Source organism: Lissotriton helveticus, chromosome 6, assembly GCF_964261635.1.
Source record: "Lissotriton helveticus chromosome 6, aLisHel1.1, whole genome shotgun sequence".
NCBI lineage: Eukaryota > Metazoa > Chordata > Amphibia > Caudata > Salamandridae > Lissotriton > Lissotriton helveticus.
Genome location: NC_136067.1, coordinates 1,280,101,951 through 1,280,117,613, shown reverse-complemented (window position 1 = coordinate 1,280,117,613; position 15,663 = coordinate 1,280,101,951). Strand labels below are relative to the sequence as shown.

At 42.4% G+C, this 15,663-nt stretch overlaps 1 protein-coding gene across 3 annotated transcripts in view; it reads right to left on the bottom strand.

Annotated features, from left to right (window-relative positions):
• Positions 1 to 15,663, bottom strand: part of NINL (ninein like) — a 425,470-nt gene that overhangs the window by 24,546 nt on the left and 385,261 nt on the right. For all 3 annotated transcript variants that reach the window (XM_078649025.1, XM_078649026.1, XM_078649027.1), the window contains 2 exons: positions 7,370 to 7,483; positions 5,704 to 5,817 (listed from right to left, as the gene is read on the bottom strand). In XM_078649025.1, the coding sequence (XP_078505151.1) occupies positions 5,704 to 5,817; positions 7,370 to 7,483 (228 nt within the window). The remainder of the gene's footprint in view (positions 1 to 5,703; positions 5,818 to 7,369; positions 7,484 to 15,663) is intronic.

Below are 15,663 nucleotides of genomic sequence, written 5' to 3'. Positions count from 1 at the left end.
ATTATTATATTTCTGTATAGTAAACCTTGGTTATCTAAAGCATGTGATCAAGGCTGGGTTGCAGCCGAAATGCGTAATGATGGGAAAGATGGATTAAAACCTTTTTGCTTCAAATTTCTCGACGTCCTGAGAGTGCATTTTTTTGCAAGCGATCTTGCGGTGCTTCAAAAAACCATATATACATATTGTTATGTTATGTTATATGTTGATTTGTATCGCGCTCTGTTAGTCGGGACTGTCCTGGCGCTGTGAGGAAACGGTGTCAGAGTGAGCAACGAGAAGCTATTCAGAATGTGTGAAAAGGTGGGTTTTTAACAATTTTTTCAAATTGGTCAGGTTGGGGGAATATCTTAGAGCATCAGGAAGGGTGTTCCACATCTGAGCTCCCCGTACCGTCAGAGGTTGCCCCCCCAGGTGAACTCTCTTAAATCTGGGGACAACCACCTGCCTTCGGGAGGCAGATCGCAGCTGACGGGTCGGTTGGTAAAAGGCAAATCTTTTTGCGAGGTAGGGCGGACAAGGTCCATGCAGGGCTTTATAAACGAGTACCAGAGCCTTAAAACGCACTCTTTGGGCCACTGGAAGCCAGTGTAGCTCCCTCAGTTGCTTACGAACGCTGAGCCTCCTAGGAATGTTATAAAGGAGTCTCACCGTCGCATTCTGGACTACCTGTAGCTTTCTAATCAGAAAGTCAGGCGCCCCGATGTAAAGGGCATTCGCATAGTCCAGGCGGGAGAGCACGAGTGCTCTGGCTACCGTTTCTTTGGCCGATTGGGGGAGAAGGGGAAAGAATCTTCGAAGGATGGTCAGGGAGCCAAAACAAGTCCCTGCCAGTCTGGAAATCTGGTCACGGAAACATAGATCGGGACCAAACCAGACTCCTAGGTTCTTTGCAATCCCACCATCTCCCTTAGGGCAAGGTGATCCGCTGGGCCAAATGGACTCCCTAAAGTCAGTTGGAAAGTGGCCATAAAGCAAGATTTCCGATTTGTCCTTATTGCACTTGAGGCAGGCTCTTGCTAGCCAAGCAAATACAGAGGACAGGCATTGACGGACTCCTGATGTACAAATATTATCCTTGTTCCAGGTAAAGAGAAGTTGGGTGTCGTCGGCGTATGCCATTATCTTCGCACCCAAGTTCTCTGCCAACAAAATCAAAGGGGTCAAGTAAACATTGAATAAAAGGGGACTCAAGGTCGACCCTTGTGGTACTCCAGTCCCTACCCTGCGGTTAGAAGAGTGGAAGGGGGGTAGCCAGATTTGTTGAGACCTGTCTGAAAGGAAAGAACTAATCCACCTAAGAAAGAAAGAAAGAAGTGACTCAAACAGATGCACTCACAAAGAACAAAAATATATTTCCACTACAACCTTTCAGCTTCCGACTTCCACATGTAGTACAAGATGGTTTGCTCAGTGGCTGCACAGATGACACTGCGGAATCTTCAAAAATCATCATGAGTGAAGATTCCATTTGGAATGTGGAAATCTAAGCAGTCCGAGATCTCTTGAGATATGCAGCAATCAGGTGGTATTGACAGTGATCTTCAGTCCATCTAGATACAGTGATTTTAAACAATACATCCAGACGTTTTCTCTGGACTCAAGTAGTTCTTCCTTTAAGAGATGTTCCACAGGGAAAACCTTCAAATCTGATAGTAAATGATCCACAAGGTTAAAATGAGTGGCTACAGGCTGGCTACGTTTCCTATTAATTATTGCTGATTGGTGGTTCCTGAATCCTGTAAGGAGGTCAATCATTGTTTGGTCTACATATTGTTTTTTACAGCTTTGGCACAAAATCACATAAATAATGCATGTTGATCGACATGTAAGATGCTGTCTTATTCCAGAGGTCCTTATCGTAACAGAACTAGTTACTGGTAGCTTGTAAAAGGTGTTTCACATGTGATGCACCTTTTAGTCACCGCACGCAATGGACCCCTGTATTTGTTACAGCTTGCTTGAGTTCAGCTCTCACTCAAGCAAGCCGTAACGAATGCAGGATATGGTCTCTCGAATAAGAACATGCAGTATAGACTCCAGGTGGTGCAGAATGTGTTGGCGAGACTTGTTCTGGACATTCCCAGGGGGCAGTCTGCTGCAAAGGGATTGGAGACCCTTCACTGGCTCACAATTAATAAGTGCATCAGCTTTAAATCTCTCTGCATGGTACATAAGGCTCTCTATCTTCCATAAACAACAAGATCAAAAACCATGTTTGGCTGGTATTCTGTAGGCAGACTCCTTCGTTCATCGCTTCAACTACAGCTCACGGTGCCGAGAACCAAAAGAAAGAAATGGGGCGACATAGTATTTTCTACGGCCGCAAGCAAACTTTGGAATACCCTTCCACGAAACATAAGGGCCATCCCTCAGCTATTGCCCTTTAGGATGGTTCTTAAGACCTGGTTATTCTCCTTTTTGGTATCTTCTGAATCTGGAGTACTAGTGTACTTCTTCCGGATGGTGATCTATAGCGCCTTGATGCCTTTGGATAATTGCTGCGCTCTATCAATTTTAAATCAAATTGAATCAAATCAGGGAAGAGCACTCAGAAGCTTCACATAGTAAGACTGAAGCTCAGTAAGTTTATCACCCACCACTGTCGTTCCAGAAACTGGCTGCAAATACCCACATATTGGATGTACATGCAAAGGCAGGATATGTAGAGCCGATGCCTATGCTGATGTTATTATAGTAATTTAGAGCAGAACCTCCAGCATTTGGGATTCACGAAAAAAATCGCGAAATCAGCTGGCAAGTGCTATGGCCACAATATTTACTGTTTCGGCCGCACAAAAAGGTCTCTTGGCAAGCATAAAAAAATGTTGCCTTCTTATTCGCTGCATACTAACACATCACTACGAGTCTCCGAACAGCCTAAAATAGTTGCTTCCTCTGACCCCCCTGCAGAATGAGAAGAGGGGGTCCCCTTAGTCTCCCACCTCCAGTGAATATTCATTGGCCTTGGGAGGGCCACCCAACCATGCAATGTAGTAACGGGGGGGGGGATGAGTGCCCTCCCAATAGGATAAAGGCCAAAGGCTGCAAGAAACGCCCTTTGTGCCCTGACTGGTTTAATTTATGGTAATGTTTGGACGAGGTGCCCCGCCCCTCCCCACAATCTTAAGACCTGGGAGAAGAGAGAGACTTAGGCATGGGAACTTCATTTGTTTCTGTCAGGACGGCCTCAGACTCGAGGGTCAGCAGCTCCTAGAAGCCTTGCCTACCCTGGGGTCTGGCCTCAGCCCTTGCCACTGCGCCTGGGAAGGGCGTACATTCTCCCAGTGACTGCTTCTGGCTGTTTATTCAGTGGGCTGGGAGTCCCTGCGGGAGCCTCCTCCTGCATTCAGCACCACCCACACTCAGTCTGACTAGCATAGGGGTTTTTATTTTACTTACAAGCTGTGCACCTTGTGATCTCTGCTTCTAAATTACTTTATATTTTCCCTTGGCACTTTTACTATCAAAGAAGTGAAAACCTGCCATGATTTAGCCATCCTGTGGACCCTAATACAATTTGCTCTCTCCTGATCTCAGATACTAAATAGTATTGTATTGACGGGGAACTGGTATAATGCTTCATATCCCCATTAAGGGGCATCGAAGCGCATTAATGATAAGCTCGAATGCTACAACATAGTGGTGTTGTATTTCTTGTGACCCTATGTGGGGAGCGTTTTGGCACAGTGGTGCTGGAATAATTTTCGGGGTGGGAATGCTGCCTTCAATGTTACATCACTGAAGTCTTAGAGATTCTTAAAAAACCAAGCCTCACACAAAGAACAGGTGTAGAAAATCTGGCTTCAGCAAATATTTATGTTTGCCCACAGAGTCTTCCTTTGCTGGACCAGAGGCCTGGCCAGAAGGAAATTAGTTCCCCTCTCGCCTGAATAGGCAAGGATGTGGTGTAAGGGCCAGAGACTAGACACAACACAGATGTCTATTTTTGCCCTCACCCTCAGTGTGAAACAAATATGTCATTGTAGCCATATCACCAATCCACAGCTTTTGATGTACATTCGAAGAGACTTCTTTGTTATGTTCGTTGCCACGATCAGCAGCTATTCAGAAGGTATAATCACCTGATAGTGACCTGAAAGTGCATGCCACAAGATCTACAGAGGGCAGGAGGGGTGGATGTGGCAAGCAGAGCCCCGGCTCTAAAAGTAATGTATCCAATGTTTAGCTGCTGAAGTCTGATAAAGCTGCTGTAGTTGAAATAGGCTGTATCTGGCGATATGTGTCCACTCTCGCAGTGCATGTTTGCTATCTCAGTTTGTAGTCCATGCCCCTATGGGTTGTTACCTAACCCCTGGGTGGTGCTGAGCAATATTTTGGGGGCCACACCGAGTCTTCTGTTAGATTCTAGCTTGTTTCTAAGAGTTGAACAGAATGTAATAGTATCTCCAGAGAACATGCAGGAAGAGGCTGCCGCAGTAACTTGTCGCGAGACAGAGGGTTGACCTTTGGAAAGAAGAGGGGTGTGGTACTTGTGGTATTGTCCCAGGAGTTCAAACTTCAAATAATTAAATACAACAGGTGTGTGGTGAGAGATGGGACAATGAAGAAGCTGGTATACATTCTTGTGTGTGTGTACATTAACTGTAAAAAAAGAAAAATCTTTACTAACTTGGCCTGTCAAACTCTATCAGTGTAGGGCTGATCTTGATTCTGTATGTGTGAGGGAACTCTACTGCCTGGGGAGGGGGTTGCTTGTAGAGGAGTTGTGGTGTGTATAATAAGTAGCTTCCACTAGTGACATTTGTTCTGTAGTCTGGCTTAGGTCCTTTGTTCAAATATTGTATATGGTATGTATTCCCATTCGCGCGGCTCGATAACCGGCAGTGTATTTGTGCGTCAGTTTCAGGATTTGGAAAAAACAGGCCTTTTTGAACAAAGGACTTAAGCCAGACTACAGAACAAATGTCACTAGTGGAAGCTACTTATTACACTGTGGAGCCCCGAAGAAGAAGAAACGCGTCGGCTATGGCTATTGAATTTAAATGCAAAGTCTAATAAAGAACATTTTGGAACAAAAAGAAATAACCGTGAACTGGAAGTTTTTCAATATGCACACAAAGACTGCTTTGACTATCATGTTACATTGTTGAGTGGTGAACCTTATTGTGTTAATGTTTGATTAAGACATTTTTCCTGACTTAGAAGTAGAGAGGGGTGTACTCCATGGTTTCCTGCACTGCTATTTACTGCCCATGTATCATATTGTCAGGTGCAGATTGCTATTGCCTCAACCCTCAGTTTGTTGATATATATTATATATATATTTCACAGGTCATTTTCCACCCTGGAATGTTACTACTGGAGGACACGGGAGTAAAAGCCTTTCCACAATGGAAAAGTAAAGGTACTGGCCCACATTTCAAGAGGAAAACGTTCACTTTGGATCCGGATTCCCATGATGATAAAAAAAAAAAAAGAAATTTGGGGAGCTTATAAACATTTTTGCATTGTGTAGTATAGTGGAATGTTTGCTTTGTTGAAAGTCCACTACAGTATCCACAGTGGATGAGGACTGCATCAGGAAATCTACAGTTTGGGTACATATCTTAGATGCAGGAGGTAGAGAGGGCGGGAAATGAGAGCTACAGAGACAACAAGTTTTCATCGCTTTTCATTGCAGAAAAATATATTTCACTCCAAAAATGTTGTCCCGGGGAAAACTATACAGTTATGTTGTACCTTGTCCTGAGATTCCACCAGCGCCTGTCTCAGTTGTTCCTCCTGCTGCCTGAGTGCCTCACATTCCTTGTTTACACGCTGCAGCTCAGATTCAAGCTTGTCCATCTGGGTGACCTGTTTTGACATTAAAGAGACATTTTGAAGCTATTAACAAAAACATTGTGTTTGTTTCTGACATTTGAAAAATCTCGCCCCATGCTGTTCATTGAGCAAATGTCACATATGGGGGTTTACGTTAAGGCCTTGTCATTGAGGAGCATTGCGGAGAAGATGAACCATGCCAAGGTAATGTACAGTGCTCCGTTGCTTCCTAGCTATGTTTGCTTTATATAAAAGTCAATACACGCATACCCGAAAGGCACTTACACCAGACCCTTTTCATAATATTCAAGCTCAAGTTATTTACTCCTCACTGGAGCAATCACCTAGCGATACACCCTATTTATACCAAAGCTCACCGGGGTAATATTAAGGATCTACTGCATTTTGCCAGTAAAGTGACAGCGTACCTGTTACAGGAATACTTTAATTCAGATTGGCAGCCATTCTGGCCCTTTTACATTTTAAACTCTGTTGGTGCGAAATTAGCAATCTACTGATTTACAGTTCATTTCAATGGAATGCCTATCCCGACTCTTAAAAAAAATATTCTGACCCCTAGAAAGGGCCAAAATATCTATTCCATTCTTGTTTTCCCTTATGCCTAATTCCTTACTCCACTCACCACAATACAACTCTAAAACAGCATGTAAGAAGCAACAGGGCTACAAAAAGTAACATAGGGTAGCCTGCATCACAATACAAAACTCCGTAGTAAAGAACTTGAACCCCATGCTCCTTGCTCACTGTCTTTTCCAGCCTCAGCTTTTCATTCTCAAAAACCTATTTTTGTGGGGGTCTATCCTTACAAAACATATTGTACTCCATCCTTATAAATAATATTGTCGTCGGTTCCCACTTTCTTCATGAGACCATATTTTTTTTATTATCCCGTCCATCACCTATACCCATGCACTTGGAATTTGTCTCTCCATCTTCTATACTGGCCTATTTGGTCTGTCTACAATCATCCATATGTGTTTTCTCTGCGTGCTCCCAGACCTTAAACACCAGCTAAACTTACATTAAGAGTCCTATACTCAAATGGTTGATTTTCTCCCTAGCGCCTCCTCCTCACCATTTCTAAAACATGAGCTGTTCAATCCCTATAGATTTATGGATGATTTTCCCAAGATTCCGCTTGCTCTTATTACCTCATTAACTTATATAGTTGTTTTTCACTGTTTCCTTTACCCCTTTGAGGCTGATAACATAGTCTGTGCATCATAGTACTGGAAAATGCACATACCTCTCCCTGCTTAAGAGACATTCTAAGAGCTTGTGAAGCATGCCAGTCTTTCAGAGGGTTTGAGCACTACACTCATCCAACACATCTTTTTCCATTGGTGGTACGAATCTACCGATCACATGTACAAGCGCAGGGCCCTGTTCATTGCAGCAGCACTATAGACAGGCATCAGTGTACAAGAGTACTAAGAGATGTTTGGTGTTCACTGGTCTATGCCAGTAGAGACATTCTATTGTACACTAAAATGAAAGTGATTTCCACCTCCATACATGTAAGGCGTACTCTTAGTCAGAGGCAAACATTGCAGCTATGCGGTACCTTGCCATGAGATTCCACCAGTTCATCTCTCAGCTGTGCCTCCTTCTGCCTCAGTGTCTGGCTTTCCCAATTTATATGCTGCAGTTCTGATTCAAGCTTCTGCATCTGCATGACCTATAGCATAAAAAGTAAGTAATTCAGAGATTAACACACTTGACATGTCAAAAGGAAAACCACATTAAGGATACTTCATTCTTCATATATTATTAGCGAAAAGTCACCCATTTGTCTGGGCAAGGGGAGGTGAGGCTTTGGCTTGTGGAAAAATGATTAGTGGCGACTATCGCCATTTTATTCAAGTCGAGAGTTTTGTGAAGAGTGTGATCATGCAAATGTATTTGTCAGCATATGTGGTTAATGAATGCCCATTTCTATGTGCAGGGGGCATTTTACCTGCCTGTCTAGAATCTATTCATCCTCAATTATTTGTATTTTTGGTTTCCCAGGAAAAAGGATGAGATGCACGGCTCTCCGAGAGTCATATGTAAAGGACCTGGAAACAGTTCAAACTGCTGCAAAGACTACAAAAACTGCTCAGCAAGATGTTCTTCTCCACGTATAGAGGAGTAAACAAAAGCAGACCTATGAGGTTGATGTAGGCTTCCCACCTGGGCCAACAAATATATGTATTGGTCCCCTTAGCCTGTGGATCAATATTTTGCGAAATTATTGTATACAAATATCGTCAGTCACAAATGTCATGCCAAAAACATTGTGGGATAGAAAATAATAATAATGGGTTTTTAGTTACTTATGTTTAAAAAATATATATAGTTGAGTATACAATTGTTTTATTTAATATAGTTGTGGAAAATATCGTTTTCAATTGGTCTGATAAATATTAGTTCATTTAGTATTACAAGTTATTGGTGTTATAAAAATGTGTTTAATTTGTGTTATTGTAGTTTTTATATAAACTTACATTTTTGTATTTATTAGAAATTGTTAATTTAGTAGCAGGTTTTTGGTTTGTAGGAGATTAGGGTTGGATTTTGTTTTAAAATGTAACTTACTATTTTTAATATATAGTTATATTATGTATATGCCAATGTTTATTGATAATTATGTAAATTCATTCTTTTCATTTTTATTGAGTAACGTTTTGGGCAATCAGTGTAATTATTACATTGTTTTATTTTTACATGTATTAATTGTTTTAATTTGAGTTATATTTAATAATTTAATGTTAAGAAACTTTCATTTTTTTTAAATTAATTTTAATTATGTTTTGGTGTAGTAGGAAGGGTAGTCTTTTAATTAGAAATGCTTTAACATATCCAAGACAGACAGTGGATTTCTAGAGGACAATCTATTCCTGAAACTGGCCAGGCTGCTCAGGGAAGTGATATACTGGAGACAACTGTCACTAATGAGAAGAGCTGCCCTGTTTAATATGATGGCACTGCCACGCTTATTATATGTTTATTATATGTTTAACAGAACAAGCCCTGTAAAGTACTGCCAGAATTTTTTTAGAAAGTGGACAGTGAACTACGACATCTCTTATTGGATGGAGGAAGTTCTAGTCTAGCTCTGCACAAGCAGCAGCGGCGAATGTTCGGAGGGGGGGGGGTGGGGGGGCTGGCGATACCTGAAATGAGAAAATACTACTGGGCGGCACAGCTGGTCACAATTAACGCCAAGGATTTTGTGGGACGGGAGGAACCTGCATATATGGTCGAACACCACTCGATGGGACAGAGGGATATCCAGCAGCGTTCTATCATAGAAGGATGGAAAAATAACTACCGCCACATACACAAATAGTAGTACGCACATGGAGGAGAGCTACAACATTTCTGGGCTGGGAAGGTAGACTGACGGAAAATACTCCACTGTGGAGGAGTGACCTATTGCGGGGGTAGGTGGGTTAAAGGGCTTCCGTAAATGGGGACTCCTGGGGATTGATCACCTAGGAGACGCCTGGAGGGACAAACATTTATTACTTTTGAAAACCTGCAGGCAGATGCCCAACACGGAACAGCTCTGGCACTTGCAATTGGAACATGCGCTGAGAGCTCATGTCCTGGAGGGTGAGCAAATACCAGACTACACACTCCTAGAGAACAGGTACTGCTAGACCCAATGGCAGATAAAGCCACCTCCCTGATATACAGAAAGATTATGAACAACACACTCGACCCACTGGGTGCCCTACGAGAGGCGTGGGAGGCTGAGGCGGGTATACTGGAGGATGACAGTTGGGCGTAGGCAATGCAGAGTCCCAGAGAGGTGGCTATTAAGGGCGCACTTTAGCCTTATACAACTTCACATTCTGCAAAGATCATACACCTCCAGGGCTCTTATGCATCGAATGGGCCGCAGCAACACTGATCACTGAGCCAGGGGCTGCCAGGACGTGGGCACCTTCTTTCACACACTATGGGTCTGCCCCAAAATTCAGCAATACTGGAGAGAGATAACACAGGTTATGTCAGAAGTGGTAGGTCAAGATATCCCACTAGAAGCTAGATGGCACATCCTGAGTGTGACAGTCAAGAACAATGGCCGAAATGCTCAAAGATCTGGCTAACAATAGCAGATATAGTTGCGAAAAGGAATATAGCCAGATCCTGGGGAATAGATCGACATCCTGGGGTAGCGGAGTGGAAGGTGGATCTCAACTGGTGCTGTGCAGCTGAAAAAGGGGTGTATACGAGTCGAGCATACCCGCAGAAATGGGAGAGGTGGGGTATAAGGGTTATTGAGGACTCAACAGTCAACACGATAGGGTGGGAGGGGTAATACCAGCGGGATTACTAAAGCTACAGAATTACACTGATGCTGAATATAATGACACTGTTTTGCAATTGGAATAACGGTACTGGGTGTGCTTGAGGGCACCGGCACCCTCATACTGAATGTCGGAAAATCTCCATGCAAGCAAAGTGTGTTGCTAAGCTTTTGTTTAATAAAAAGAATTCCCCCCTCCCAAAAAAACTGTAATCCTTAAATGTATTATTTGTTTTACATTTACTGAATAAATGTATTCTTTTAAAACTTTTTTTTTGTTCGATATTTAACTGCTTATTTGAAAAAAATTATGGGTGGGACTGTTGCTCAGACTAGAGTGGCAATAGTACATCTAACCCTGTCTAAGTCAAATGCTTTCCCTACTATTGCTTCCATGGGAGCACAAGCAGTGAATGTTACCCCTAAAAGTATTATTTATTTAAAATTCAAATAACGACACCAACGGCAGACCTCTAAACCGCACTTAACACCTAGTTCCAAAAAATCATGGGTTGGTGCACTGCCACTCCAATATCAGTTGTTGTGTGATATTACTGCATAGCCGAGTACCATTCAAAAGGTTTTAAGTATAATGCATTTTATATGATTTTTTTTAAGTTGTTTTAATATACTTTTTTCAAGTTTAAGTTAGTTTAATATAAATTATGTTTTATTTTTTATTAATATTTTGGTTATTTCATTTTGTCTGTTGTATATATTTTTATTTTTTTATATCTTGTTTGATATTAATTTTCATTACTATTTATTATGCTTTCAATTCAATATTTGTTTGCAATTATTTTAAAGTATATTTTTATTTTATGTTTGTAAGTTACGTTTCTAATATTTTTATATAAGTATTTTTTTAATGTAATGTTTTCAAAGTTAATATATGTTTGAAAGTGATTATAGTGTTTAATAGTCAGAATTCCATATACTTACCCATTTTTGATTATACCGAGGTCTTCAACACTTTTGTTGTCAATATTTTTGACTTCATATAGTAAGTATATAAAGTCAATATGTGTGTTCTTGCTATTCTTTAGCGATATTTTTATTGCTGATATTTATGTTGCTAATATTTCATCAGACAGCTATTCTGGACACGAAAGAGGCCTGCAAATCAGTGTAAAAAAAAAGGTATCTGACCAGGAGAGAAACAAGTCTCTGCCTGCAAGGAGAGCTTACCTGAATAAAAAGATAGACACTGCCTGAAAGGAGAAACCACATAGACCCCAGCAAACCGTACATATGACCTAGCGGAAAGGAAGATCTACATGGATGGCATTTCAACAAACTGATGTCACCAAGGAGCCACAAGATGTATGCAGCCCATATGGACTGGAAAAGGAAGAGCAAATGAAGATTACTGTTTTGGCTTCAGGGCTGCATTGTTGCTCCTCGACCCAAGAGTTTGTAGGCCTGCATCATCTAGACCCACCATGCACATTTGAGATTCAACCCCTCCTCAAGCCCCTGTACAACCAGTAGGGAGCCCTTCTTCACATCCCAGCATGAAGAGGCTGTCCTGATTCCGAACTGAAATGTTGAACTATCCTCCAAGCGGATACGATTATAGGGATATGGACTTTTAAAGTTGCTCTCTTAGCCCTAATCTTAAATAATGGTTACCAGTAGGAACTAGTGAAGTCAATTAACTGCCCCCAGTCCTGCTGGTGCACTCACCACCATGAAGGTTTCAGAGCGACAGGTAGGTTCCAAGTGACACACCCAAAGTGTTAGGTTCCTTTGGGATCTATTATATACACAACCTAACTACTCAGTATATTACATGTAACAACAACACAACCAGATGAGTTGTAAAGTTGCTTATGGGACATCAGTGAATTTGGACTGTCTCTCTAAGCAACAAAATTAGTGATCGTACCCCGGGAAACAACAACTTTATTACCAGATCTTAGGGGAGCACAAGTAACTGCTTTGAGGTGGGGTCCTAGTTATTTAGGTGGTGTTTTTTTTGGAGGTGACGTAAGGAATATAAAACACCTTTTATTTCTCCCTTGTACTTCAGTACACAACACAGACACAGTACCGTATTTTGGGCCATAGTGCCTAGTATGTAGTTAAGATAGGATCATACCTTTATGCTATCCCCATAATGTGGCAGCTCCTTCTGTTTTCACCTGTATGTCCTATTGTTAAGTGATCTCCATTTATCTACTGCTGAAACATCATTTTCCGAATGTATAACAGTGTCTCAACAATGATGTTATTAAGTCTTATTTACCATTGTATAATGTATTTGAGTTTCAAACCCACTTCTACCTCCTCAAGTGAACCCTGAGTACTCATTGTAGCTACCCTGTCAGAGTCAAGTACCCAAAGTGAGTAACTTTATTTCCCAATAAGAGTCCAATAATACTGCGGCCCTGGACACCAATAGGAAACAGCAATCACAAGTGAACCGGCCATGTAACTGCTGGCTTCCAGGACCACAAGAAATTACCATATACTTGGCTGCTGTGAGCTCTCAATGTATAGTTTCAAACTTTAAGCAATTGTTATCAAGCCTGTTTTCTTACATCCAGGGGACACTACACCTCTAAACGAACCCAGTTTCAAGAACGTGCAAAATGTTGGAAAAGCAATGTTTGTAGCAGAGATTAAACTTTCCGAACACTTTTCCTATAGGCCAGAGTAAAAAATATCCATTATAACTAGGATGGAAGTACTAAATACTGGTTGTAAAAAATGGCAGCACTTTGTGACCAGCATAGAATATTACAAACTGACCTATGTAGTGATAGGTTAATTCATAAAATTTCAATTCAGAGCGGGTTGTAATCCAACCTATCTTATCAATATTAATAAGGTAGGTCGCAAATTGTGACTCACTCCAATTGGTGAATTAAAAAAGTGACTGGAATTCTTAATTTAACCTTGGCCACTGATAATTACTCGGGCTGAAACTCAATCCATCATTTATTTGCACCCCATTGCCATGTCAATTGCAGCCTTGGCCCTGCACCACTAAGACCAGTTTCACCCTATTTTGGGGGTTTCAGTAAAGTGCACCTTCGTTCCAGTGGCACTGTCAAGCACTTCTGAGCATATCTGAAAATTAAAATATGGTGGGTAGAAAGTTTTAACTAATGTCAGCCAATATTAAATACTAAGAGCCACATCTCAGTCCATTGTTTTTTTCTACACCATGCTATGTCAGACAGGCAGCGGCGGCTCCTTCGCTAAGGTGGAGGAGCGTCACCCCACAGCTTCTGAGTAGTGCAACAGAGGAAAAATAAAATTACATTAACAGGATGTTATCATTTTATTTTTCTCTATGGAGCCAGGTTGGGGAGGGGGGGGGGGGATGGTGGCGGGCCGGGCTTGTCACAGTGCAGGAGGAGGAGGAGTAAATGCACATTAAGTGCGCATGATGGTTTGGCCAGAAGTCTTGGGACACCAAACAGTCATGTGCACTTAGCATGTTCTCCATCGAGCTGTAATACACAACCTGGGTGGAGATCATGCACAGGCCCGTTCCCGTCTGATGGCCGCACCAGTGCACTGAGACCAATCACGATGCTGCAGTCATGGTGACAGCAGCGTCATGGTTGGCTTAGGGGAGCCTGGAGGCTTCCTGCAGATTGGTGGTCATCACAGGGATGGTGGCCTGCGGGGTCAGGCCAGCAGACCTTTGAGATTGTCTTTATATGAAGTAAGCTGTTCCTTAACTGAAATGCGACTGCGGTTAAAAAAAAAAAAGACACTTTTTTATCCTTGAGAGTTGGAAGTGGTTTTACTGGACCACTGCCTACTTACTCTCCAACAAACTTTTATTTTTTTTACTTTCTCAAAGAGGAAGGTTTCTCAAGGGGACGCAGCCCCAAAAATAATAAAGAAACTAAGGAGAATTTGTTGTTATCATAGCTCTAGGGCAGGTGGTGATTACAGACAAAATTAAACAGAAAGAAACACGCTTGCACACATGGTTAACAACATGGGCAGGTCAAATTTTTCCAAGTAGTCTACATATGCTATGAAGGTTATGATTAAGTTGTTTCTAAGAGCATTAAGATTATTAAAAACAGAATACGGTCCTGATCAGAAAAACACATTGTAGGTCTACTTTGAACTGCAGTGTTTTCTTTCTTAACTGTTTCACAAGTGACATACTTTCTGCTGATCTTCTTATTAATGAAAGTTGCATTTTGCATCAATTTTAATTGGACTTTGTCTCACTGTGTACTGGCAGAAGGCGCAGAGAAAGGAGTATATCCTGAATCCATGAAGGAGTATAAGAGCTCCCTATATTGAAAATATTACATATTGCAAATGAAAGAGCACTGCCGATGCTCAATATGGGAACCTGGCTCTTTACATGATATATCAAAATGAGATATACTGTGCAAAGAGTTCATGGGTTCCATTATGAGTGGGCAAGGGCTTGCTCTAGAAATCCCAAGGTGTTCTTCCAGGGGGTAGGGTGGTAGACCAGCCTTAGGCTATATAAGGGGAGTGTTAGACATCTGCAAATATACACAATGGTCAATAAATGATGCACATAACTCAGTAGGAGATCCACACAAATGTATTTAAAAAACACATATCTTTATATATATTTAAGCAGCTGGAACATTTCCATCAGGTAAATACGTTTTTCAATAAAAATACCTTTGCATTTAAAGCAGTCGACACTTAGGGCCGGTTATGGGTTTTGGTGGAGTGGCGCGGGCAGGTACAACCATGCTCCTGCACCGCCGAGATTCACCGCCGCCCGCCCGCCCGCCATATTACAACTTAAAAGTAATCTGGCGAGCGGCGGAGCAGTCCCGCCGCGGTGCCTCTTTCAAAGGCGCAGTGACTTTGAAAAAGACATTGCAATAGGAACGCCTAACAGGTTCCTGCGCGGCATGGACTTGAAAGTCCATGCCGTGCAGGAACTTGTGAGCATGAACGTAGGAGGGCAATTGGTGTGCCCCCCTGTGTGCATCCACATGCAGAGGAGGCACAGGGGGCCTTGTTGGGCCCCCTTTGTTTCCTCTGCACCACCGTTTTCATGTCGGTGGAACCACCATGAAAAACGTATAGGAGCGGAAACTCGTAATATGCTTGGCAGGACCACAGCAGTCCTGCCAATCATATTGCATCCTCAGGTCCACCACACCAATTCCAGGGAACAGCGATTCTCTGACGCCATCAGTGGTCCCATGGCGACCTCCTAAGTCGTAATGGGGTGGTCGGACAGCCAGTGAGGCGGTGACTGGACCACCACCGCCGCACCCTGACAAGCAGTCAGACTCATAATTAGGCCCTTAGTGCAATTTACGGAATCTGCAATGTTACCCTATGGGAGGAAGAACAAGTACTGTATTTAGGACAGTACAGCGACTTACAGGACTAAGGTTAGTGGTTGGCAAGGTCCAAGGCAACACCAGCACAACACCACCAGCGAAACTGGATGCAGGGGTGCAAAACAGCGTTGGGTGCCCAATTGTTGTCTATGGGGTCGGTCTTCGCATAAAGAGGCTGCAGGCTTTGACTGGGAGACCAGGCGGGCTAAACAAACAGGGAGGCTCAGGCCTCACGATGCTCAGGGA